The sequence below is a fragment of the Limulus polyphemus genome, unplaced genomic scaffold (genome assembly GCF_000517525.1).
Source record: "Limulus polyphemus unplaced genomic scaffold, Limulus_polyphemus-2.1.2 Scaffold782, whole genome shotgun sequence".
Lineage (NCBI taxonomy): Eukaryota > Metazoa > Arthropoda > Merostomata > Xiphosura > Limulidae > Limulus > Limulus polyphemus.
In genome coordinates, this window is record NW_013666392.1 from 126,216 (window position 1) to 151,940 (window position 25,725).

At 33.9% G+C, this 25,725-nt stretch overlaps 1 protein-coding gene across 2 annotated transcripts in view; it reads left to right on the forward strand.

Moving 5' to 3' along the window:
• LOC106460506 (F-box only protein 9-like) overlaps positions 1-25,725 on the forward strand; it is a 56,291-nt gene that overhangs the window by 8,401 nt on the left and 22,165 nt on the right. For both annotated transcript variants that reach the window (XR_002610793.1, XM_013920216.2), the window contains exons 2-7: positions 1,792-2,103; positions 8,069-8,126; positions 10,868-10,951; positions 14,250-14,277; positions 14,853-14,979; positions 20,679-20,780. Coding sequence is in view for 1 of the 2 variants with exons in the window: in XM_013920216.2 (XP_013775670.1) it covers positions 1,792-2,103; positions 8,069-8,126; positions 10,868-10,951; positions 14,250-14,277; positions 14,853-14,979; positions 20,679-20,780 (711 nt within the window). In the remaining variant the exon portion in view is untranslated. The remainder of the gene's footprint in view (positions 1-1,791; positions 2,104-8,068; positions 8,127-10,867; positions 10,952-14,249; positions 14,278-14,852; positions 14,980-20,678; positions 20,781-25,725) is intronic.

A 25,725-nucleotide genomic window follows, 5' to 3' on the forward strand; every position in this document is an offset into this window, starting at 1 on the left:
AAAAAATCATAAATTACTTCATTAGTACAATAGAATTCCACTATAATTTATCAAGCTTAGTAAGTAAGATGTATTTTAGTAAAAAAAAAATATAAAATTTTGAGCAGACTAAAGACACACCCTACCAAGTTGAAATATTGGTTCAAAAGAAAGAAATGCCACCAAGCCTGTTAAAATGACTGAGAAAGCCACTAGGAGGACATTTTGAGCTTCCAATTGGTTATTCATGTTATATATTGAAGTAAGTGTATATAAGGGAGCATTTCCAAAAATGGAAAGAGGTGGGCGGGGTGCCACTGTGTTTGATTAATTACATGAGCAATATCTTAGCAAATTGAAAAGATAAGAGGCTCTTATTTTATACTCTAGCTTGTCAATATCAGTAATATGAGTTTCTAATTCGTACGAAACTATAGACTTAGTATTTTGACTTCACAAACATAATTTAAACCAGTGCTGCATTCAACATGCCACATGACACAGAAAAATCAATTTTTATCTGTGTTTTCTTAATATTTGCTTTTAAATTAAGAAATTGAGTAATGTATAGTACTAAAAGATGAATTATAATCTACAGTTTGATACCAAACTTATTGACATAAATTCCTGAAATAGTAGTTCAATAAAATTTTGAATTTGAGTCAACAAATGAGATGATATGGTCTTTCACCCGTGACCCATCTCAAAATGGTTAAGCCATCCAAACAGTGTGCTGTTGCTAGTGGAAGGGCAAACAGGATTTTAGGTTGTATCTACAGAAATATTTAATACAAGCTTAAAGAGGTTACAATTTCATTTTATAGGTCACTGGTTAGGCCACTTTTGGAGTATATATGTTCAGTTTTGGGCTCCTTACTTTAGGAAGGACATTGAATTGTTGGAAAGGTTTCAAAGGACGGCTACTTGAATAGTGCCTGTGATGGAGGGGTTGTCATATGAGGAGAGGTTAAGACCTTTGAAATTGTTTTCTCTTGAAAAAAGAGGAGTTGATTGAGGTGTTTAAGATTGTTAAGATAATTGATAGTGCTGATGCATCATCTTTTTCATACTTAATTGTGAGAATGTTAGGACTGGGGGACACAAATATATATTTTGGCAGTGTAGGTGTCATCTTCAGGGTGGTTGGCCTTTGGAATGGATTGTCTTAAGATGTTGTGGAGGCAGTAAATTTAATTGAGTTTACGAGAAAGCTTGATAACTAAATGAATGACAAGGGCTGCCTTTGAGGTATTATTATTGTTATTTTTTATTTGATAGTTTTAGTTTAGAGGTTGGGACAGCCCAGATAGACCAACGGGTCTGTTGTTGTCCCTAAACATTATGTTATGTTCAGAAAAAAACAAAACGGTAAAATTCATACCATCTCTTTGTTGAGCTTCTTTAAGGTTTTAGAATAAATCTCGTTAGAGCTGAGAGTAATATTAGGTAATAATATCTATTTTGCATTCTCTAGTTCTGTATTTAGTTAGGTTTCAAAATCAAAATTCTAGTTTAATGAAAAATAATTTACAGAGAGGATTTACTTTCAAATCACTTGTTCCAATCATGTCATATTATAATTACATTGAAGTAGGATAATCATATTGAAAATTCACTTTTTTTTCATTAGTAAATCATATTTTTAACTTGTATGTATATCATGCCATAAAATCATTATACATGACGAAAATTAAAAATATTCTTAATTTTGTATTTTAACTATGTTTTAAATTTTAAATAGTTTAAAAACTTAACATGAAAGTGAAATAATAAATAAATTATTTCCGTAAATCATGTACCTGTTATGGATAGGATGAAATTCAGTCTCGAGGACCTGGGACTTTTGTGCCCTTAGCTGAAGATACAGCAGGAGAACAAGGCAGCAGTGGTTCAGGAGGTGAAGGAGGTGGGGATGGAAATGGAGATGAATCTGGTGAAGCACAAGATGAGGAATCATCTTCATCAAATACACTGGTAACTATGGAAACTGAACTGGAGAACTTCAGACAAGAGTGGAGAAGAGAGCTAGAAGAATCACCCCAATTTGATGCTTCAGTGGGAGCTAGCAGGGGGAATACTGCAGAACTGAGTGAAAGTCACAAGGAAGAGATAGTAGAAGAAAAGGTGAGTACACTGGTTGCATTTTATCATTATTCAGAAAAATACAACTATGTAAACTGAAATTTTTCTCAATTTAGTCATTTGGAAATAAATGTTAGTGTTCCAGTTTGTGATTTAATTTGGTGAAAGTTCTTATTCATTACAATTAAATGATATTATAATGTTTACACTAGTTATATATGTAACTGTGTTCCACACATGCATGCTTGCAGCTGAGCACATTTATATAATTTGTGTATCAGTCAGCAGCTGTTTTTACATGTTTTCATGCTTAAAGCACTTTTTAAATTTCTCTGTATGTGTGTTTGTATCATTTTGTACAAACAGGAATAAAAAATGTTTTAGGTTGACTTGAATAAACAAAATAAACCTAATTTTAACTTAAGCCACATACTTTATACATATGTGTGTGTCTGTTCCTTTGCCAAGAGAACTAAGTAGATAGGTTTAGTAGACTTTACGTTCACACCATTCTACTTGAGAGTCGGCTTTTGAATATACTGTATAAAAACAACATTGGAATTTGTTAAACTTTTAATTGTATGTTTGGGTATAAATGCTTTAGATATAATACCAAATTTTTAACTGGTGCATTGTCAATGAGATTGTTTATGAACAAATATTATTAGTTTAGTAGATGTTGCTTATACTGGCATGTGGTGTACTGATACAAAGATTATTTTAATGTGAATAATCTTGTTCTGCCATCTATGTGCTCACATTTTTGCTCTCTACAAGACTTGATACTTCCACTTACCCTCACATGTTTTCACATGAGGCAGCTGTGTGATAGCAGGCAAATGAGCATGTCACAACCCACCACCAATGGGAATGTGACACAACTCCCAGCACAACTGACTTCCTCTATGCATCTTAGCCCAAAATCACTTCTTGATTGGCACTTTTGGTGTTAAGATGTGTTTTTCTTGCACTTTATGAAATTTTTAATCAGTTCCTTGTTGTTTTTTTTACAAGAATTTAGTTTTTATTTTTGTTTGCTACGCTTATGTTCTGAAATTTTAGTCGTACACTGTAGCATTATTTGTCTTTTATTTAAATACATGATTGTTTGGAGCTATCTGTTTGGTCTTTTCTCTTTCTACTCTTAGTTGAAATGCATTTGGATTTTCACATTATTACTGCTACCACTGCTATTCCTACTACAGTTACCCTTACTAAACCAAAAAAGACGTGGCTTTGGGTCCACAATTGTCAGTAGGAGATTTCATGGCCTGGGTTCGCCGGGAGTTGGCTACCTTTGTGCGGGCTCCTGATTCACCTGCAGATTCTCTTCTCATTCCTTGTTCAGGGGTACCAGAACAAGAGGACATGGATTTTGACAGCCTGTTGCCTCCCTCTTTCTCTGCCACACTGTTATGTTTAGCTCCAGTGGCAATACCCAGGCCTCCTCCTCCTTTCGTGGAGTTAATAAACTAAGTATGTTATGTTTTACCTTTGTCTTCCTCTTTCCTTTTGAGTATGACACTTTTGGGGTTCATGCATATAGGTTTGCGGAATAATTACATTTGGGGACCAGTATGTCTTGATCCCCATTTCATATGGCATCCCATGCTATGACTTCCCCATAGGTCTGTGTTTCCTTTCTTGAACTCCCAGTAGTTGTATTCTCTTATGCTTCTGTGGGGTTTTGGTCCCAATACTTCGGTAATGTTTTCCCAACCTCTTTTTTTCCTGTATCCATATCACTTTATTCTCCCTCCTTCATTCCATTTCCTCATTGGCTTCTTGCTTGTCCTCCTGAACCTGTTCCTGTGTCCCATCCTCCTCCTCTCCCTCCTTTACCAGTGCCTGCTACACTGGTCTCTGAGGTTAACCATTGGTATGCTTGTCAAAGGCTTTGGCATTCCAGCAGTTTTGGTGACTATGTGAGGGATACAGGTCTGGTAAGGGCCAGGGTTTTGTGCTGTACCACTGTTTGGGATTCCTTCACAACAGACCCTTGGGTTCTTTGTGAAGGGTTCATTCTTTTTGTTTCAGTTCTCCTCCTCATTGTTCTCTCTAGCACATTTCTGAGGCAGTTCTAGATCTTTTTCACAAGGGTGCTATAGAACAGAGGGGTCCTTTCCAGCCTGGTTTCTACTCCTATTTTTTTATAGCCCCCACAAAGATCAGGGATAATCAACTCGTCATCGATCTCTCTTCATTGAACTGCTTCCTATACTTTCCTTGATTCACCATGGAGTCCTACATATCTCTGTGATGGGATTTCTCACCAGGTCTTTGTTAGACAAAGCTGGTTGTCTCGATTGCTTATCTCCACATTTCCATCTCCCTAGAAACCTGGCATTTTCTTCATTTTGTCCATCAGGGCTACATCTGATAGTTCTGGGCTCTTCCATTTGGACTGGCTTCGGCTTTCTACATTTTATTTCAGGTGGTTAAGGCCTTTGGCTATCTTCTCCATTCCCGAGGCATTTTTTTTCCACCATTAGATGGATGACTGGCTACTTCTAGCTCCTTTGCAGGCCACCTCTTCCCTTCACACTCAGTCTCTCCTTCAAGAAACTGCAGGGTTGGTTGGCTGGTCTAGGTGGAGAAGTCATTATTCTCCCCCACTCAATACCTTGTGCATCTTCTGGTATTTTTCACCTGTGATCTATGGAGATTCTGGTTTGGACCATTTTCTCCTCTCCATCTCTAACTGCAGGAGAGGTATTGTGTCTTTCAAGGACGTGAGCTCCTTTGGAGGCCCTCAATCCTCCTGGTCGAGCCCACATTTGACCTCTTCAGTGGGTGTTCCTCTTGCTCCTCCTTGTTCGCAGGTGCATCTCTTCACAGATGCTTCTCTTTCTAGGTTGGGTGTGTATCTGGACAAGTAGGAGATTTTGGGCCATTGGTTTGTTGTGGAGTCATCTCTGCATATCAATCTCTTGGAAATGCTTGCTGTCCATTAGGCTTTGGTTCACTTCCTTTGATCTCTCTGGAACCTGTTGGTTATGATCCATTCCAACTACTCAATGGTTGTCTCATACATCACTCAGTAAGGGGGCACTCCTTCGGAATCTCTGTTCCACACGTTGAACCTCCTGTTTTGGGCCAATAGCCATCACATTGAATTGTTTGCATGTCATATAATGGATGTTCTGAACCTAATCATGGATTGTTTATCATGCCCAGACAATATTCTCCCCCATGGAGTGGTACCTTGACACTGCTCCCTTCAGTGATTCCCGTTTATTCACTGGTACCATTCCCTTTCCCATGATGCTTCTCCTGTTACCCTTAAGGGTTGGATTTGCCTGGCTTATTCTTCCCTGTTTCTATTCCAAGTCTTCTCCCATCCAATCTGTCATCTTAACATCTTTCTGGCTGCTCAATTCTGTCATACAGTAGAGGATATAGTTCGTGCCAGCATGTGGACCAATCCCCATACATTTATTTCACATTGTTTTCATTGTATGGCCATTTTCTGCTCTGCAGGTTACTGTGTACCACCTATTGCTGTCTTGAGCTCCACGGTTTCTTTATGAATTGGTAGGCACTCTTTTTTTCTTCTTTACATGGACATTTGTTGCATATATGGATCACACTCAGTGGCAAGTGTTGCTTGACCAGGTATACTTATTCTCAGACCCACACTATACGACCATTCAGGTCAATAATGCACACCATAGAGATGGGATATCCTGCAAGATTGCTTCATTTGACTGAATCAGGAAAGGTCTGCCTTTCAAAATAGGGTTTTGTTGTCATCCGTTGCACTGTCTCTGGTGCTGTGTTCCTCTGGACTCTCCTAACCCTACCCCCCCCCCCTGTTTCCAGTGGAGTATGGGAGTTCTTACCCTTACCAGCTCCTAGCCACTGGGGGTGGTGGATCATAGAAGCTTCTTCTTGAGTGTGCTCGAATCCACTCAGTTAGGAGTAGAGCAGTGGCGTTCTGCCAGTGTAGATGTTGTATGTACCCTGAACCTGATGTACTATTCCAGATGCCACCTGGTTATGGGTTGAACAATTTCCCCAAAATGCAGTTCACCCCTCCTTCCTACTGTTGCCTGGATGTCAGTTCCTGGGGTTTACTGGTGTTGGTTGGAGCTGGACCAGCCACATAAGTCCTCACGTGTGAGTGGCCCAGGTACCGTTCTTCTTCTGTGGACTGGAATATTCATTCCCAATGCCACCTGGTTCTGAACTTGAGTTAAACCACCATATTGCTGTCTGTCTTCCTACTGTCATCTGGATGTCGGTTCTAGGGGGGGGGGGGTACTGGTATTGGTTGTGTTGGACATACACACATAATAATGTGGGTCCTTGGAATGGAAGATCTTTTTCTCTTGAAGTTCCCTCGTTTGCGGTTAACTGTGAAAGACTTTTCCTACCATGGGCTGGATATTCCTATCATGGTTCTGTTGGTGTTGGTTGAGGTTTAACTCTCCTTTATGGTCTGCCATTCCCTATCCACTCTACATCAGATGTGGTCCCTCCTATGTTTCTGCCCTTATTGCGACAAATAATTTTGCATAGGCAAAGAGTATACCTAGCTCAGAAGTGGTGCAGTCTCTTATGGGTACATCTTATATACTCTTCATTCACACACACCCCATGGACTTCTTTTCATGCTTTCTGAAAGGGTTTATCTTGGTAATGTTACACTAGTTTATCCACCAGGTCAGTGTGTGATTCTATCTATTCTGTGAGTAGAGGTAAGAATTTATGGGAAATACATTTCAGTGTAGGAAAAATGTTAACTTTTCTGACTGACAGAAAATGTATAATATTATCAGTGAGCAAATGGCATTTCTAAGATTGTAGAACAATGAAATATTTTTGTCATTTTGTCTGTAGATGTGAAGTATGTAATTAACAGAGATAATGTTTGAGCTTTGAAAAGGTGAACGATTGACTACATAAAACCTGAATGTGTGCATTCTTTGAATAAAAGGTATTATAACATTGTGTTTGCAAACAACCTTTTGCAAGCACACTGCATGCATACTTTAAGTCTACCAAACAAATGTGGGTTCATGATAAATGAAAGAAACATATGTTCCTGTAATAAAATTTAAAGAGAAATTGTTGTTGGCATATTGTCCATTACAAAAAATCAAAATTATTAAAGTTACTATTTGGGTATCTAAGTGTATTAATAAGCAACTGATTTGTTAGTTTAAACCCTCCATTTTGGCTGTTAATCTGCTTCCATCTTCTAATCTTTTGGGAAGTCTTGAGTACTGTATGTGATGGCAGGATTTGGGTCTTGTTAGGAAGGCTTTTGTTCTTTAAACTGTCTAGGGTGTGACTATATCCAGTTCTTCATAGGAGTTCCTTGAAGATGATAACAGACTGACAATTAAAATGCAGAATCTAAGGAAATAGTAGCTTATTAATAATTAGCCATAGGTATTTGAACATTGTAGAGGCTACTAAATATGAAAATTATTGAATATCCAATAGACACATCCTTTAAAATACATAGTTACAGATACTGTGTTCAGCTACAGAGTACAAAAGTATTATATGAATACTTTGTTATTTTGTTTTTATAAACTGACCAATCATAACTGATTAAGTTACATAAACTGATAGAAGACGTTGATGCAGATGTAGTCATAATAACTGATTCTGTAATTCTGACCTTTCTTTTTTTATGATAAATAACCCCCTAAGAAGTTAAAATAGTGGAATAGCATTGTATGACGTTTTCTATGAAACTTTATTAAAAGTTACTGTTATAGGGAAGAAATTGTTTAAAATATAGATAAAACATTTTGTTAAAAATTTATAATAAAGTAAAATCATAGAATTGTGTGTTTTGTGAAATAAAGTTTATTGTAAAATGGGCTAAATGGTTATTTTTCACTCAAGTTATTGGGCTAATTCATTGTTTTTCATTCAGTCACTTTCAAAATGTTGTATTTCTGTGTTGTGAAGATTGCAAGCAGTTCTGATCTGTATCAAATCAAGTTTTAATCTATATTGTTCTTACATCAGATGTTTTTTCCTCTTTAAGGCTCGAAGGTATTTTTTACAAGGGATTAATGCTGAGCAGTCAGGAAGGCTTTATGAAGGTATGATATGTAATTGCAGCAATTTTATCTATTAATAAACATTTATAGCATACATGATTTTCAATTTAATTAGGTCATTACCAACAAGGCTTGATGGTTAGGGAACTTGACTTGCAATCTGCAAGTTGTGGGATCAAACCCCATCACTGAACATGCTCTCCCTTTTAACGTTGGAAGCATTGTAATGTGATGTTCAATCCCATTGATCATATGTTAAGAATTGGTAGTGGATGGTGTTGAATAGCTGCTTTTCCTCTAGTATATCGCCTTAAAATTAGGGATGGCTAACACAGAGAGTCCTCAAGTAGTTTTGCACAAAATTCAACACACACACACGCATATTTACATATAGATATTGAGATCTCATTGTGCATTGATAGCTCAGTGATAATGAGAAAGATGAACATTATTGTGATAAGATGGTTTCCAAAATTGTTTTTTGTAGTGGTTACAATACAAACATTGTAATGTGTGCCACATAATGATCACTAGTTATCTTTGGTATCAAAATAATTGGTAAGATGAAAAACTTAGAGTACACTGTGAATAAATTTTTGTTAGACTCTCAAACCAATAAAACCATTTTTTATTTTGACAAAAAGTATTTGTTTTTATTTCACAAAATACTTATGACTTATTTTGGTATATTTAATACTACTGTTCTTTTCTTCTTTTATTATTGGTTCAGTTTAATTTTGCAAGTTTAGTCATCCTGTTGCATTAATGTATTTTTATTTGTTTGTTTTAAATAATAATTTTGTACCTCATTTTGATTCTATAAAATGAAATATTTTGTGATAAACATGTTAATGGAACATCATCAGATTTTTGTATAAATACATAAAACGTTGATGTGATGAAAAACCTAAAATCATTAATTTAATTGTATTGCATTAATTCAACAAAAGTTTAAACTTTCATACTAAAGAGAAAACAAAAAATGCAGGTATAATATTAGTATTACATAAAGTTAGTAAATCATTTTAGATTGACTGCTAAACATAGCACCTTGTCAAAAAACATGAAATATTTGTTTAAAGGATGGCCTCAGAAGAATATTTTTAGGGCCACCATGATGGTAATCATGGGGTTGAAGATTTAATGTTTTCTTGGTGATGATAGAAACATATTTAATATTATGTTACTTTGTAATTGTAGTGCATTTTTTGCTATAGTTTTACAAGTCTATTTTTTAATAATTATAATTATTTTAAAATTGATTTTTTATTTTTGACCTGATGAAATGTTATTGAAGTTCAAAAAATTAAAAGGCACCTAATAAGTTTTTGCCAAGTGTTACTATTTCTGCAAGTAAATAGAATTGTAAGTATGTAAGGATTAGAAAGAAACTTTGAAAAGAAGGAATACAGGACAGTGTGTTAGAAATGTTTGCTTTATTTCATTTAAGACCAATTTCAAAACAGTGTGGATAGGTGGACTCAATTGCTCTTAACTTTCCATTTTAAAAGCATGATCTAAGTACAGGGTGGTTATAAAGTCAGGGTATTAGGAACTGTCTGTAGGACTAACTTTATAACATGTGGATCCTGGAAGTTACACAAAAGTAAAGCCGCTATAGCAACTGTTAAATATTGCCACTGTTATTTTTGATTATTCTAACAAAGTTGTTGGATACTGAAACACATGATGTTTCTTTTGATATTGCCTGAGCCTGTGTCAGTTGAGTAATGTTTGCCAGGTTATAGTGAAAGACCCACATCTTCATTAGTTATCAGGAACAAGGAAGTAGAGTGTCCAGACACGATGAAAGTGTTTCCTGAGGACTTTGTAACCAGTCTGCTTACAGTAAAAATTGAGCATTGCTCAGATCTTGTGTCATGCATAGCACACCCAGAGTGTTGACTCAGTATTGCAGCAATTTTAATGGTAAAATTTCACCATCATTTATTCTTAAAAACTTAACATCTTGTTGTGCTTTTCACTACTGTTGACAGAATGGCACTCATCTGTTCCATACTATGCTAGTATATACCAGCATAATTTTCATACTTGATACCTATTGGTGCCATTCCCAGAAATCAGGGGAATACAAAGTATGATTCATTGTACTAGAGCCCTCATTGGCACAGTAATATAAACAAGATTATTAAAAAAAGCATGTAAGTAAATTTTAGTGTTTAAATTAATAATAAGTGAACACAATCCCATTCTGTTGTTATGTTTATCAGTATGTGAACTTGTATTTATATCAGTACTAATAATTTTTAAAAAGTTAAATGGTATATATATACATGAATACATAAATGATATAAAAATAAATCACTTTCTAGTTGGCACTATTTGAGATTCTACCTTATCTCATATGCAGCTTTTAAAACAGTTGTCCCTTTACTCCAATTTTCTGTGTTTTAGCAGTACTTTCCATACAATTCTGAATATATGCACTGTACATGTGGATTGTTATTTCATTTTAAATTTAAAAATGTTTTATTTATTTTTTTCTAATTTCAGAAACTTGCAAAGATTTGGCAGCTTAGACTGTTTAAAATGAATTTTTATTAATCTTTCAATTTAAAATTACACAATGTTGAAAATGAAAGTGTAATAGTATCATTAAGCCTAAAAACTTTAGGTGTTCACATTCTTTTTCATAGAGTACCTAATATTTCTTGGAATGTTATATAAAATTGTGCTTGCTTATTCACATTTTACAGAATCTTTGCTATTTTGTTACACCTGGAATAAAATTCTGTGATTATAAACTTCTCATGATTTTTCAGCTATATCATTCTACAGACGAGCTGTTCAGCTTGTTCCAGACATTGAATTTAAGATGTTTGACAACTCTGGAAAGATGCAAACTGGTGAGATTTTTGTATTTTGAAAGCTCTCTAACTATTTTTTTGCTTATTTAACTGAATGTGCATGAGATCAGTCCATTATTGTATAAGTAATGTTGACAATAATTTCAAATTTGTGATGTACCTTCACAAAATGTGGTAAGCTTTTAGTCAACCCTAAAGTCTGCTTTATACAAAAAACAAATCAGATGTTTTACTAATGTTTTTGTACTGAAAATATGCCTGTGAAATGCTGAAGTCTGTTTGACAAGTCAAAGTGCAAGGTGATGTTCATGGGAAGAATAAAATCACTTTTGTTCATTGTACAGTTTGAAAATTGCATTTGCATAACCTCTGCAACCTTCTAAATATATATCTTAGTTTTTTTCAGTATCCCTTTATATTGTATCTGGTATTTTCTCTAACACATACTGTTACAAAACCAGCAGTGTTAGATAAGATTAAATATTGATAACTCTGCCATCAAATATTTAATACTATGTTGATTGGCACTCTGTATAAGGTCAAGGCAAGGACACTTTGACCCATGCACTTTGGGTTAATTGGTGTTCTGTATTGACCAGTTTTCATTTTGAAAGCCATATGATACTCCTTAAAAGATCTATAAATTTGTGAAAACTGTAACAATCACTAGATTTTTGTTACATATCTAATGATTTATATAAATCTGTAAGAGGTTTATTAAGGTCACTTGATACAGTTTTTCAAATAATTTGAATATTTCTGTTATGTTTATTGTTATTTTACACATATAATAGGTTTACCTCCTCTTATGCTACAGCTATTGCTTGACTGCTAGGGTTTCCTTGATTTGTCCATCTAAGCATTGGTCTGAAATTTTCTCACTTGCTCCAGTCTTTTATTCTCCACTTAATTGCTCTTGTTGATATCTGTCACGCAGGGCTAATGAGAGTGGGAGGTGGCTCGGGGTCCGTTGAGGGGCCTGGCAGTGGGATATTCCAAAGCTCACTAGAAATGCATACTATTTAATCAGAAAGAACAAACACTGTGTGAGATAATCAATGTTTCTTTTGTGCATATTAATTACTCATATATTAGAGTAACCATAATATCAGCAATCGACTTCAGGAACAAAGTTCTCCAAACCAGAGATGTAACACAGGATGTAGAGGTTGAGAATATAAAAGGTCTGATTGAGAAACTCAAACATTTGAGACAGAGTTGGCATGCAATTTTGTCCGAAAGTAAGCTTGTTGTTGATAACCTTGGTATGACAACCACAATGATACTGTCAGAGAAGAGGCATAGAGTGAGGAAGAGGTTTGTGGATGAGACATCCAGCGACGACATGACAGATTTGAATCCAGAAGATTGTTTCAAGAATCATGTTTTTATGTTCTTCTGGATTGTATCATCGGAAACATGACCAGGCATTATGAAGCAGGAAGAGAGCTGGAGGCAACATTTAGTGTTTTATGGAAATACCCTGACCTGAAGGTTGAAGATATACAAGAACAAGCTAGGATTCTTTGTGATATGTTTAGTGTTGACGTGTCTGAAGACCTAGTGGATGACACTCAAAGGTGATTCATTCTGATAATCTTGGACAACAACTTCTATCACCATTTCACCTGTTGAACAGCCTCCACCATTTGAAACTGGACACCTTGTTCCCAAATATATGCATTATGCTTAGGATTTTTTGCATCTTACCAATTACCATTTCACAGGCAGAACGCTCATTCAGCACATTAAAAGGAGTAAAAAATGTACTGAGATCAACTATTTGTCAAGATCGACTAATAAGTTTAGGGAACACTGGCAGTAGAGGCTCGTCTAATAAGGAAATTGGATTTTGATGCAGTTATTGAACTGTTTGCCAGCTGTAAAGCTAGGAAAGCATATTTGGACTCAACTTTTATGTAATAATGAATATTGCTTTATATTTTATTTGTGTGACCTTATTTGTAGTGAGATTGAGACATATCTTCAGTCCAGTGGTGTTTCTTCAGAGGGCACAATAATCTGATGAAAGTTTTGCTCAAATTATGGCTTTTCTCTAGGTTGAGAAATCAAAATTAAGAAAATGAGTTTCAACAAGCCTTTGCAAAAATAAAAGGTAATAAGCAAATGCAAATATTAATTTAAAAGCTCAAGATATTACTTTCATTGCACACAAATTTTATATCATCTGTGGTATCTAAATATTTTGGATTACCATACATGCAATTGCCTATATCTTTGAAAATTTTAAATGTAAAATTACAGTGCCAGTTCAGAAAGGGAGAACATTGAGTACTGTAGTTTACAATCAAAACCAAAACCACTAATCATTTGGAATTCATCAAATCCTCCCCCTAAGATGTAAAGATGAATTTTACTTACATTTACATAACAAAAACTGTCAAAATAATCCACCCCTGGAGCAAAAGTTTTTTATTTTAATATTTTAAAGAAATGTATCAACTGTAAATCTCAATCCTTGGGTAAAAATATAAAAACGTTTTAAGTGGAATGGATTTATTGACACAGTTTTCTTTTTTACAAACCTTTGTGTCACTTTTAGATTGGCTAGAATAATCTGATATTATTTTTCCTGTTGGTTTTTGAGGCCATAACTGTTTTTGACCCAAGTTATACACTTTCGGTAATTACCACTATTGTATTCAAACTTCTGCTTGATTAAGATTGTTGGCCAGTAGAATGTTTCACAACAAAACACTTGTTGGTTGGCATGCACAACAAAAAGCTGCATTCATTTCTGTGATATGAACAATGAATTTTCTGACCAAAATAAATATGCTTTTGCAAATAAGCTTGTTCTTAAAAATGCACAATTGCAAATTTACAAAATAAATTTGAATGGGCCTTTTCATGGTTGAGAGAGTCATTTAGGCCAGCAGCCACTTCTTAAGGAAACCACTACAAAACATAATGAACAAAGTAATTGAATGAACAGAATTTCTAGTTTTTCTTCAGCCTTTGAAAATAATACAAACTCAACTTCCAATCTGTTAGTTTACGCTTCCACTTTTTTTTCCTATAAAAATTCTCTGGTTTATTTTTGAAAGCAACAAGTTTTTAATTTTAAAACTTCATTATTAATAAAATAAATAAACTATTTTTCTGATAATTATATTAATTTTTTTTGGGGGGAATAGGTTAATTTCCTTTGATTTTATAAAAAAAAAAGCCATGAGTTTTGTATGTAAGTATGTGTATAGTAATGTCATTCTGGGTAAGTTTAGACTGCTGTTTAGTTTCTTTTTATTTTAAATCTGTGCCAAGAGATTCTTTTTGACTAATTTAAAAATCTCTTTTTTTTCTTCTTCCCCTCCAGATAATGGGAGTGATACATCTGATGACAGGTAAAGGGCATAATTTTTAATGGTCATGGCTCCTTGAAGTTAAGTAACGTAACACTATGCAGTAATTTTGAAATGTTCTATTTAACTGACACTAAATCAGTATGTTTACATTGTGCAATAAAATGTTTGGCTTATTCATTTCTCCAATGGCCCTAAGTTTCTTAATTTGTTAAATAATTCCTTAAAATTTTAAACAAAAGCTCTAAAAAACACTGAGGTTATGAAACATTTTGTTTCTGGTCATCTTTTGATATTAGTTTCTGGATATACTATCAATCTTAGACATGAAGCGATCTGAAATTGTAATGTGAGCGTAGGTTAAGTTATTGAAAAATACACCACTAAACTAAATGTAGCAAAACTGTCCCAGTTTTCTCTTCAATTTGTGTTAAATTGGTATCAGACTGAAAACAGTAATAAAGTAGTTGCAACTCTTTTTTTTTTTTCCCACCATCATCAGTAATTGTGTACATAGATGGATGCACACAAAACTTGGCACTTATAATTAAACTGAATGTAAGGTATATTAAGATGTTTAACTGAAACTTATTTTCAGTTATTTCTTTATTTGTCAGTGCTGTTGAAGAAGAAGAAGATGTTTTGAATGAGGATGGTGATGTTTCTGATTTGGTGACAAAATTTAATAATCTGTCGGCTCTTTCTGGTTGTACCTTGATTTGTCAACCTGATCTAGATCAAAAGGTAGATTAACTTCTGTCTTGATGGAATATTTAAAGAAATTAAGTTGTACTTTTCAGTTTTTTTGAGTTATTGTGAGATTGATTCCCAGTTTTGTTTTTTAAAATACAATTTTATGTGTCACACTGCATTGTATTAAATACAGTCAGCAGATAAATTTATATGGCTCTTAGTAAATTGAAAGCATTCCTAAACTTCTCGTACATGACATTCCATATAAATGGTTTTGTTATACTCTAACTGGTAATACCTCTGGTATGCCATCATCAACTTTGATGTTAATTAGCATTTGGTCAGGGTCACCAATACATTCTAACCCAGGCCTTGACAAATATTTTCAGATCCAGGAGCCAGGTGTGCCTAACCTAACTTCACTACTGTTTTTACCAGAAATGGAGGGCTACACTAGTGCCTCGATTATATGTGCCTCTGTTATCCAAGATTCTCAATTACTTATAGTTTTTTCTTCTTCTCCCCAAATTTTCTAAAAATAATTGTGCGATTACAATTCTAAACAATAATTTACATATTTTGGAGAAATTGTTGTTCAGAAAATAATTTTGGTTGCAAAAGTTCAGGTGTTGCATGATATATGGTGTTTTCCCATGCAGGATCTGGTGTGCATTCAAATCGTAAGTTGGCCGGTTCAAGCCTAGCCTTGCTTCTTTTATTTTTAGTTGTTAAGACAGGAATGCAAAGTATCTGTAGCTTGGTTAATTTTATTTGATTAGTAATGAAAAACATAGTATACAAAAACAAACAAAGTACATGTTAAGATTTCTTAAAGATGATCCTCAGCTTCATTTGTCGTCTGCTGTTCTGTGCTGCAAGCCGGGCATCCTTTAACCACAGATGCATATTCAGGTTGTGTTGGGGTGTTGTGCAGTTATGCATTGTCCTCTTCCTTACAGATAATTGGTATCTTCGGTCTGTTTTAACAACGGCCTTTTCATAATAATTCCCAAGCATAGATATGCACTAATTGTTATTTTTTTTTACTTAATTTTCACAGGCGTTGATAGGGTGTGAATGCACTTCCATGTCTATTACAGAAAAAGTGCCAAAATTTAGGCACTGTTTACTTCTATATTAGCGATAAAATTCAACTTAAACGGCCAATCAAAAGAGGAAGTATTATAGGAGACAAAATGGAATTGGACTTGTGTAACTCACGAAATTTGGAGAAATTTAGCATCACAGACTAACACTTAGCTTTTTTTATTATGATTGTGAGGACTTTTATAATTTTTCATGATAATATGATTAAATGACAGTTAAAATATTATAATTTAAAACAAGGAACTTAAATATATTGAAAAATTGTATTTAGATTAAACAATGGGCTAACTAGTGAGATACACTAATGCCTCGATTATCTGCGATTTTTTTTTGCTTTCTCGGGACTACCACAAATAATTGAGGCACCAGTGTATATTTATTTACTTTCACAGCCATAAGTGTATGCTAACAATCACATGATATCAACAATCATTTTTTGATATTTGATAGTATTGCCTAAACCAACTGCCTTTGGTCCCATCTGAGTCTAAACGTGCACACTGATTGGTTGAATTGAGAGAAAGAAGAAAAACATAATGGCACTAAATTAGTAACGTGTTGTGCAACAAACATGAAGTGCTGAATCCTAGAAACAAAGTTCAATTTAGGACTTGAAGAACGTGAATATAGTTCGGAACTCCCAAGAGTCCAGAACTGTTCTAGATTCGAGTTCTATTTAGCACAGCCCTACTCACAAATAAAATTTAGAGAAAATACTAGGTGCCACGATGAAATTTGTAGTCACCATGGCAACCTGGTACCCAGGATTTGCTGAGCCCTGTTCTAACCATAATTTATTATTCTACTTTGATGTAAAAAACCCAAAAATCAACAGTAGAATTTTAACATGTACTGTGGCAGCTCTTTTTGTGTGTGTGTGTATCTTTGAAAAGATTTGATTTCAATTAAGAGTTTAGTTAAAATGTTTTCTTGCCCTATTTTGTTTAACAAATTAAGTTTTATTTTCTAAAATTCAAATTGTTAGTTAGTTTCTTTTGTGTTGTTTTTATTTTTTATTTCTTTTACCAAATCTGAACCTCATTGCATATATCGAGGTTCATGTGAAAGTAATGTACCCTCAGTAGTTAAGGCTGTTGAATATTTACTATTTTATCATAGCTTTCAAGTAGGAAAAGGTGTGAGGGGATATTGCTAACCTATTCAACTTATGTTTAAATAACTTATATTTTGGATTTTGGTGTAGATTTGGCAGTATCAACCTGACCTACAAATACTGTTCAGCTTTGGGATCTTTTATGTCCTTCTATATATTAATCCTTAACTGAGAAACATGTTCAAAACAGTTGGTGTACTGATATGTATCAGTATTGTTGTATCATCTTTACTGAAAAACCACACACATATCTGTATGTTACCAGATCACATGTGAGTGATAAGTAAGCTACAATGTCTTGTAGGTATGAGAATGCAAAACAGTATGAATTAGCTCCTAGGTTATGTTTGTAACTTGTAATTTAAATCGTGTATGAGCTGTTACTGTCAGCAAATGTTTTTAACTGTTTAGGAGTATATCAACATCCAAAAAAAATGTTTTAGTTAACTCGAGATTACACAAAATTATATGTATAATTATTACTTAAATTTTTTATTAATAATTTTAGAAATATTTAGTTGCAGTGTTATTTAGCAGTTACTAGCAATCCGAAGCTTATACAGGTTCATGTCAACAGTGCCGATACTATAGCAGGGTATAATGTTAAATTCACATCATCATAGGATTTCAGTGGTTGTTATATAAACAATTGCTTGTAAGCCTATGTGAATCATGATTAGACTAAATATTAAGTTGTGAAAATGACCATGTCCATACCACTTTAGGCAAATCTTTACACCTAATTTGTAACTTTCATTTCATTAATCTTTGGAATGGCATCAGTACATGAATAACATTATACTAAATTCTTGCTTTAAAGGCTGTAGAATAAAAGTATTTCAAATTTTATAAATAACATTTAAATATTTCTAACAGTAAAAGTTGCACAGTTCTGGTTATTTTTAGTGTGGAGATCATATTCAGAGTAAAAAAGCTTTATAAGCAAAGAATAACATGGGCAGCTTGTACTCTCTAATAGCTCAATGGTAGAGTACTAGCCTTATTAGCCAGAAGACTTGGGTTCAAGTCCCAGTGCTGGAGTTGTTGTTTGCTCCTTTTACATTTAAAATATAATGTTAAATATTTTTATTGTTTAGAAAAATTATTTGATAATCCAGAAAATGTAGAGGAAGTTCTATTCTGTATCCTTAGTAGCTTAAAATGTGTAATCTGAAACAAGAAGTATTTTCTCAGATTCCAATATCAATACGCATTAGTATGAACTGATATGGTAGTGATATGCGATAGGTCTTTCCAGATCACTTGTTTTAAGGGAAGTGCAATATTGTCATCTGCCGTATTGGACATCATTGTTTTGTGTCAATAGCAGTGACAAAGCTGAGTGAATATGCTCTGAATCTTGAAAAGAATGCCAAAATGGCTTATGAAACCTGTTGTTTTTGATCCATATATAATTACACAGGTGGCCTGGACCACTGTTTATGCTGATGACTTGTCTGATTATGGTGTGAACTCAAAACATAAGTAGTTCTCTGATTTCCTGATATTCATGTGTATCTTGTTGAGTCCATCAGTAGATTAACCCATGAAAGTATGAAATAGTATAAAAACTTGGGTAATTATAAATTCTCCTTAGCAGGATAGGTTTCAGACATAAAAGTAAGAAAGATTGTGGGTCATGTCTTTGCAGTTGCTAAGGTGATCTTTTTTGCAGCTCCTTTCTTTTTTATCTCCCTTAGTCACTACTATGAACATAAAACGTATTCTCACCAGTGTTGAGTATTACATTTTGATACTATCTGTATGCTTCTCTTTGTACAACACAGAGTATCTGACTGACCTTGGCTTAATCTAAAGACATACCTATATAATTGTAATTACATAATCACTCATTAGTGTCCATAGAATGATATGGGGCACTTATAAAATCTCGGTCATTTCAATAATTACTATATAATATTTATACACATATCTAATGACAAAGTCTAAATTGATACAAATATTACTTAGATTTATTCTGATATATTTCATAAAATATGCATTGCAGATATGGGAATACTATATAGGTTGCCAGTTTTACATCAATCCATAATGATTTCTCTTTTTGGGTTAGCTGGGAATCTCTAAAAAAGAAGACTCAGTCTTGAACTCTGTCTATTTGTTCAACTATAAGAGCAACAGTGGAAAGATATTTGCATATTTTTTTCACAGCCTAGAATATATGCGCACTATCATTCAATATGGCAGACAACAGAAGAAAAATATCATGTAATGTCGTGATGTTATGTTAGAAAGGTCTGTTGACTAAATTACGACATTAAATGCCACAGTAATATGCTTGAATTCTCAAGTGTTGAACAAATGTTCTGTAATAAGTGAGTATACATCAATTAAATTTTATTGTGAAAATAAATAACAGAGCATAAAATATGACTCATACATAGTTCACTGGACAAAATGTTTAATGATATCAAAGATTGGAGGACTGGAATGGTTTTCATTGGAAATAAATTTTACTTGCAAAATTAAAACTGTTATGATACAAGTTATTGTAATTAATTTTTTCATTAAATTGTTTTTGATAAAATCATGTGGTCATACAGTTGTAGTTTAGTCACAGTACTTAGTGATCTTAGAAGGTCTTTATTTTTTCTATAGCTTTCTATATTCTCTAGGCAGTCTGAGATTCAAGTATTTTTTTTTGTTAATTATTTGCATCTTGCATTTCTTAGCAAGATTCATTATGTTTCTCTCATTTTCATAATGGTTAGTAGCATATATGCTGACTTAAATCTAATTATTAATTAGTTTTTCTTTTATTATTACTATTATTACTAGATATTGATTATTGACTAATCTGTATCCTACATTTAATCTGCTGTCATCTTCAGGGAAGCCATGTGATGAACTGTGTTTTGTGATGGTAGTGGCTAGAATTCAGTCCTAGGCTTTCTTGAGAGAGAGGCTGGTGTGCTTTCAACTCCTCCAAGGTCTTCCTGAGTTGGATTGAAACAAATATTTGAATGCTTTCAAGAGGAGTATTCAGAATGGCAGGGATGAAGACCATACAGTGAAATGGAATGATATGAAAATGATGGGCCAAGAACCAAGTGCAAGAAGATAAAAAAGAAGCATGTTACATCCATGTAAATGATAAAATATCAATCAACCTCTTGAAAACATTCATATAGATAGATCCCAGATGAGTGAATATTACACATCTCTCTCAGGATTACTCAGGTTCTTATCCTTCCACTATTGCCACAGAACACATTCCTTCAAGAACTTTCCTGAAGACAACAGCAGAACATCAGATGTAAAATGACATTTAGAAGTTTGTAATTAATGCTTAGTAATAATAATTAGTGAAAATTTATTAATTAGGCTTAGGTGACCATTGAGTCAGCTGACTATGACATTGGCTGATATCAGCACCACAAACTTACTGTGTGCCTGCTTAATATTTCTCTTACCTTCTTTTTACTACAGTACATATAAGTTTTGTTAATTATCATAAGGTTGATGTTTTTCATAAACATATACTTAATTTTTTATTTGTATCACTTAGACTACTCATATATCTGCACTGCCAAGAGAAGTCTTCATGTACATATTGAGATGGTTGGTGTCAAGTGACTTTGATTTTCATTCATTAGAACAGGTTTCTATGGTAAGTGACTTAAGACTTGTTGGAACAGATTTGATGTTTTGTGCATATTTTTGAACTTTTATTTAGTTTCATATTTCTTTTGATTACTTTTCATCAGGATTTAAATGTTATTTTTCAGTGCAAAGTTTTATTGATACAAGATAAAACAACTGTGTTTGGGCAAAATGACTCAGACCATCCACATGGAATTCTGACTTCTTTTTCACAGAAAGTTTCTATTTTAGTCTGGCAAATATGTGCAACATAGTCAAAGAATTGTGGGTTTATATATACAAGCATGAAATTTGGCATAGTTGTAGACTATGGCCCAAAGAATATTTTTAGAAATGGAGCCATTTGTGGAAAAGGCCTATGTTACTTTTGGCAGCCATTTTTTAAAATGGCTGCCAAATATTTAGATGCCATTGAAAAATCAGCATTATATTACAGCTAAATGCACTTAAATGTTGCTATCCACAAATATATCAATCAAAAACATGATATTATTTTATCTATTATAAAAACAACAAACTATGTATATCTAAAACTTTGTAAAAAAAAAAAGAGCACTGAGTCAGCAAAATATGAAATTGTACTTATTGTATTTATTAGGTTTACAGGCAAAAATATTGAAAAGTTGTATAGGATGATGGAAAAAAAATATAAGCTGGAAATATTAATAAAATATACAAAGAATTTTAGAAGAGTGATTACTGAAAGAGGAATTGTAGGTGATGTGTGTCAAGTGTAATATATCTATGACAATTTGATGGATAGTTGCAACTGACACTGTCCAAAATGTTTCTGGTACACCAATATAATACCAATATGTTGTGCGTGATATGTCATGATTGAAAATTGAGATAAATAGACTTCCATATCGAGGTACAGATAAAAATCTAGTATTTTTTCAGACCAACAATTAATTTCACAAAAGATTCCTATGTGCAGTGGGAAAATAAAAGTCGGTGTTTATTGTACTTTTAGAGAAATTAGACGCTGTGTACTCGTAAAACCTAAAAATTAAAATAATGTTGGCCTTATCAGCATAAGTTAAAAAATATGTTGTTTTCTATTAACTCGCTAATCATTTGCTAGTGCTTCCCTTATGAGACTTTATTTTCAAAATGTATCAATTGTTATACTGATAGTATAGTATCAATGGTGTCCATTTCAGGTGTTGTGAATGCTAATAGAAGGTGGTAGCTAACTGTACATATTTATATATAGCCTGGTGTTGGTAACTTGGGACAGTGTCATAGAGTTTTCGTCTGGTCGATCCACAACAGCGTGGTCTTTCAAGAGAATAGCTGACTGGAACAAGTGCTTTTTTTGTCAACTAGTCACACAAAGTTTTACAATGTCCAGCTGGCTTGAATGTTCCGTGATGTTGGGCTGGTCAGGGTTATTCTACCCTTTTATCAAGTCTAGTGTGATTCCATGAGTTAGATGAGCTGCCTATTCCAATAAACATTCAATGACTAGATGAAGGGAATGGTGTAGAAGCCACTCTTATGGAAAACAAGGCAAAATGGCACAAACCCTGCCATACAAAGTTCACTATCACAAAACTTCAAGGAGCAATAAAAAGGAAATCAGACCAAACAGATTGTGATCCTTGTTCAGCCACATCTAGGAAGGAAACTTGTCAAACTGAGCACCTTGGAAAAGCAAATAAGGACATCTGCTTTCTGTGAGAGAAAGTGTGGACAACTGAATCTCTTCGTGAAGCATCAACATTTATTGTTGACTCTCATGTTAGAAAATGTGCATTGGAATTACAGGATGACCATCTAATTGTGAAATTCAGTGCAAGGGACATGGTGGCACAAGATGAAAAATATCATCTGATGGGAATGTGACTGTACTCGAATGCTTCACCATTCTACTGTACGACAGAATGAGCAATAAAGTGAACATAGACAAAGCTTGACAAGAATTGTTCATGAGGAAAAGATGAGCAATAGATGCACTCTCATCGACCAAAGCAGCCCTACTTCAAGATATTAAGATTGTTGCGTACTAGGGCAGGCACTGCTGGGGTAAAACGATCAAAGTTAATCTTGACATGTCTCCCCTTGACAACTGGAGATGGACTGATCCATCGAACTGGAGACCTAAGTGGACCACTTTGCCTGAAGCCAGAAATGCATCAAGAGAACTCATTCGCTGCATTTGCAAGAAAGGTTGAAGAGAGTTGCTGAACTGCATGAAAGCAGCATTAAAGTGCACTGCATTGTGTCAACCTTGTGGTTGGCTAGATTGTGATCTGTAAATTTCACAGCATCACAGCCAATGACCGTTGAAGTTTATGTTAATTTACAATTTCATATTTTGCTGACTCAGCACTTTTTTACCAAAGTTTTAGGTGTATATTACTTGTTGTGTTTATAGTAAATAAAAGAGGATCATGTTTTTGATTTAAATATTTGTGTAATTTTAAAATGGTCACCAAAGGTAACTTAGGCTCCACTTCTAAGAATATTCTCTGGGCCATAGTCTACAACTATGCCACATTTCATGTTTGTATGTATAAGTCTACAATTCTTACACATATCTACCTCACTATTTTAAATATTCTGAATTAATTCATATTTTCAATATCTATATTGTAGTTTTGTAGTTGAGACCTCATTGTCCAAGATTGAGACCTGAGGGGTTGAGACCAAGACTGAAACCTTGTAATAAATTACATAATGAAAAATAAAGCAAGAAGAATAAAAATCACATGCATCAAACAAATTTTATTAACATCTTAACTACAGATCTTTTACACGTTAACCCCACAGTCTTTGTTTTAACATCTCCTCCTATAAAAAAAAAGGAATGAATCACAAAAATCAAAAAGGTGAGCAAATAAAACTAAAACCAGTATTGGTGTCAGTAAATTCTTTATGACCTTTGAAGCCAAAGAGGATTACAGCAGATCTACTAGACATGCTGAATATCAGGGATAATTGCTAATGGTTGATGTAAATACACGCACCAAATGATGTACGTACAAACTTGTAGTAAGCCTAAGCGTAATGCAATGTATAGTAGCAGTTAGTTTTAAATAGTGCATGTTATAATCGTGAATTGATGCACAGGCAATATGGCAGTTGGTGATGTAAACAAAAATAATGGACGCATTATAAACATCATTGCAAAGGTGTAGTATCAAGGAGGTTTTACTAGTAAAACATCTTTGATGCTATACCGTGCCTTGTGTGAACTGCAGCATAATCGATATTTAGCACTTAATAATCCTGGGTAGGTGAGTGGTCTAATACTTGTTAAAACTTTTGAATTTAGCTGGTCTTGTTTTCATAACATTTAATGCATTGCTTTTATCATCTTAATGTGTGCTTGATTTTTTACTTGAGTGATAATAGTTTGCCAGCCAAGTGGAAATTTTTTTCTCAAACCTTAGTTTAATATTATACACTATTTTTTAAAGGATTCATTATTTCCAGTTCTTACATTCATAGAAACTGCCTGAGGACACTACATAACTGTTGAACATTTTGAAGTACGATCAATTATTACCTTCTGTTATCATCTTTGAACAGGAGTAAGAAAGAACAAATTTGTTAGTTAATAATAATTTCAAATGATTTGCCAAAAAATATTACATTATGGAAAATGTTGTAAAAACTAAATATAAGTAATTCAATGTTCATGAGCTCTGATGAAATGAGGGTTACTGAAGCTAAGTCAACATTAAAAAGGTCTACTGTAGAAATTGGTGTCAGTCAGTCACACTTCACAAGGAATCTTTTGCATATCATTGGTGGTTTGACAATCCTATTTGTAATACATTGACCAGTAAGTGGTACTGTAAAGAACTTTGCCAACAATTTCAGAATCTACATTAAACACTAGATCGCCACAGGTGGTGTTCACCTTGTATATGATAGGTACAAAGACTTCAGCACAAAGAGTGTGACGAAATCCAGCAAGAAACAGTTGGTTGATATTTTTTGTAATGAATTCACTCAAGATGAGGTCTTTCATCATAGTTTCACACATAACTACAAGCTAGTTATCATATGTAATGACAACAATCCAGTTCAAATGAATAGAGGTCTGACAATCCACACAGATGATATTTCCACCTCTCCTGAAGCAGATGACAACATACTTCTACAAACAATGATAATGGTAGGAAAAGAAAAGCCTGTGAAATAATGGTGCTCTCAGATGACGTATACATATTTTTTCCTGTGTTTATATCTATGGAAGTTGTGGAATTGCCAGTCCAACAGAGAGCTGGATAATGCTGAAGTTCAGTGCCTTGCAGCAAAAAAACCACAAGCCTATGTTGAAAATATAAAGAGGACCAATTTTGGAAACATGCTCTTGATTCAAACCCACCACTACTTGATTCATTAGTGTATGGATGGGTATGTGATGACAGTTCCAAGTCTTTATTGCCTACAAGTGTACCAATGAATGTTGCACTTCACAACTTTTAAAGTTAATAAAGCTCCTTTGTGAGAACAAATGTACCATGTAAGTTTATGAGATATTGTTGTAATAACCATGTAATGCCATGTTGTGTATTATTTTCATATCTTGGAGGATTTGGCTGCTGCAGTAGCCTGACAAAATAGCTTTAAACTTAACTGAAGAAGATACAGATAACTGAAACATTTTACCCTTTACCTTGACATACAAACACGTGGGTGTTAAAAAATAGTGATAACACATCAATGTAATAATGCATGAATGATTAAAGAATTGATAGATATAAAAAACTGACTAGTTTTGACCGGAGAAGTTTTGAGAACAGCACAGACAGCTTCATCCTGATATTTTAAAAGCCATTATTTATTATAGCTGTTTAACTACTGCAAATATACACCTGGAAAAAAGTTAAGCACCCCCGTGTTTTTTTCAAGTGCTTCAGATTCGACGTTCTTGTGACTGATTATAAATTACCATTCAATCTAAACGTGTTTATCAAATGAAATTATGCATTATT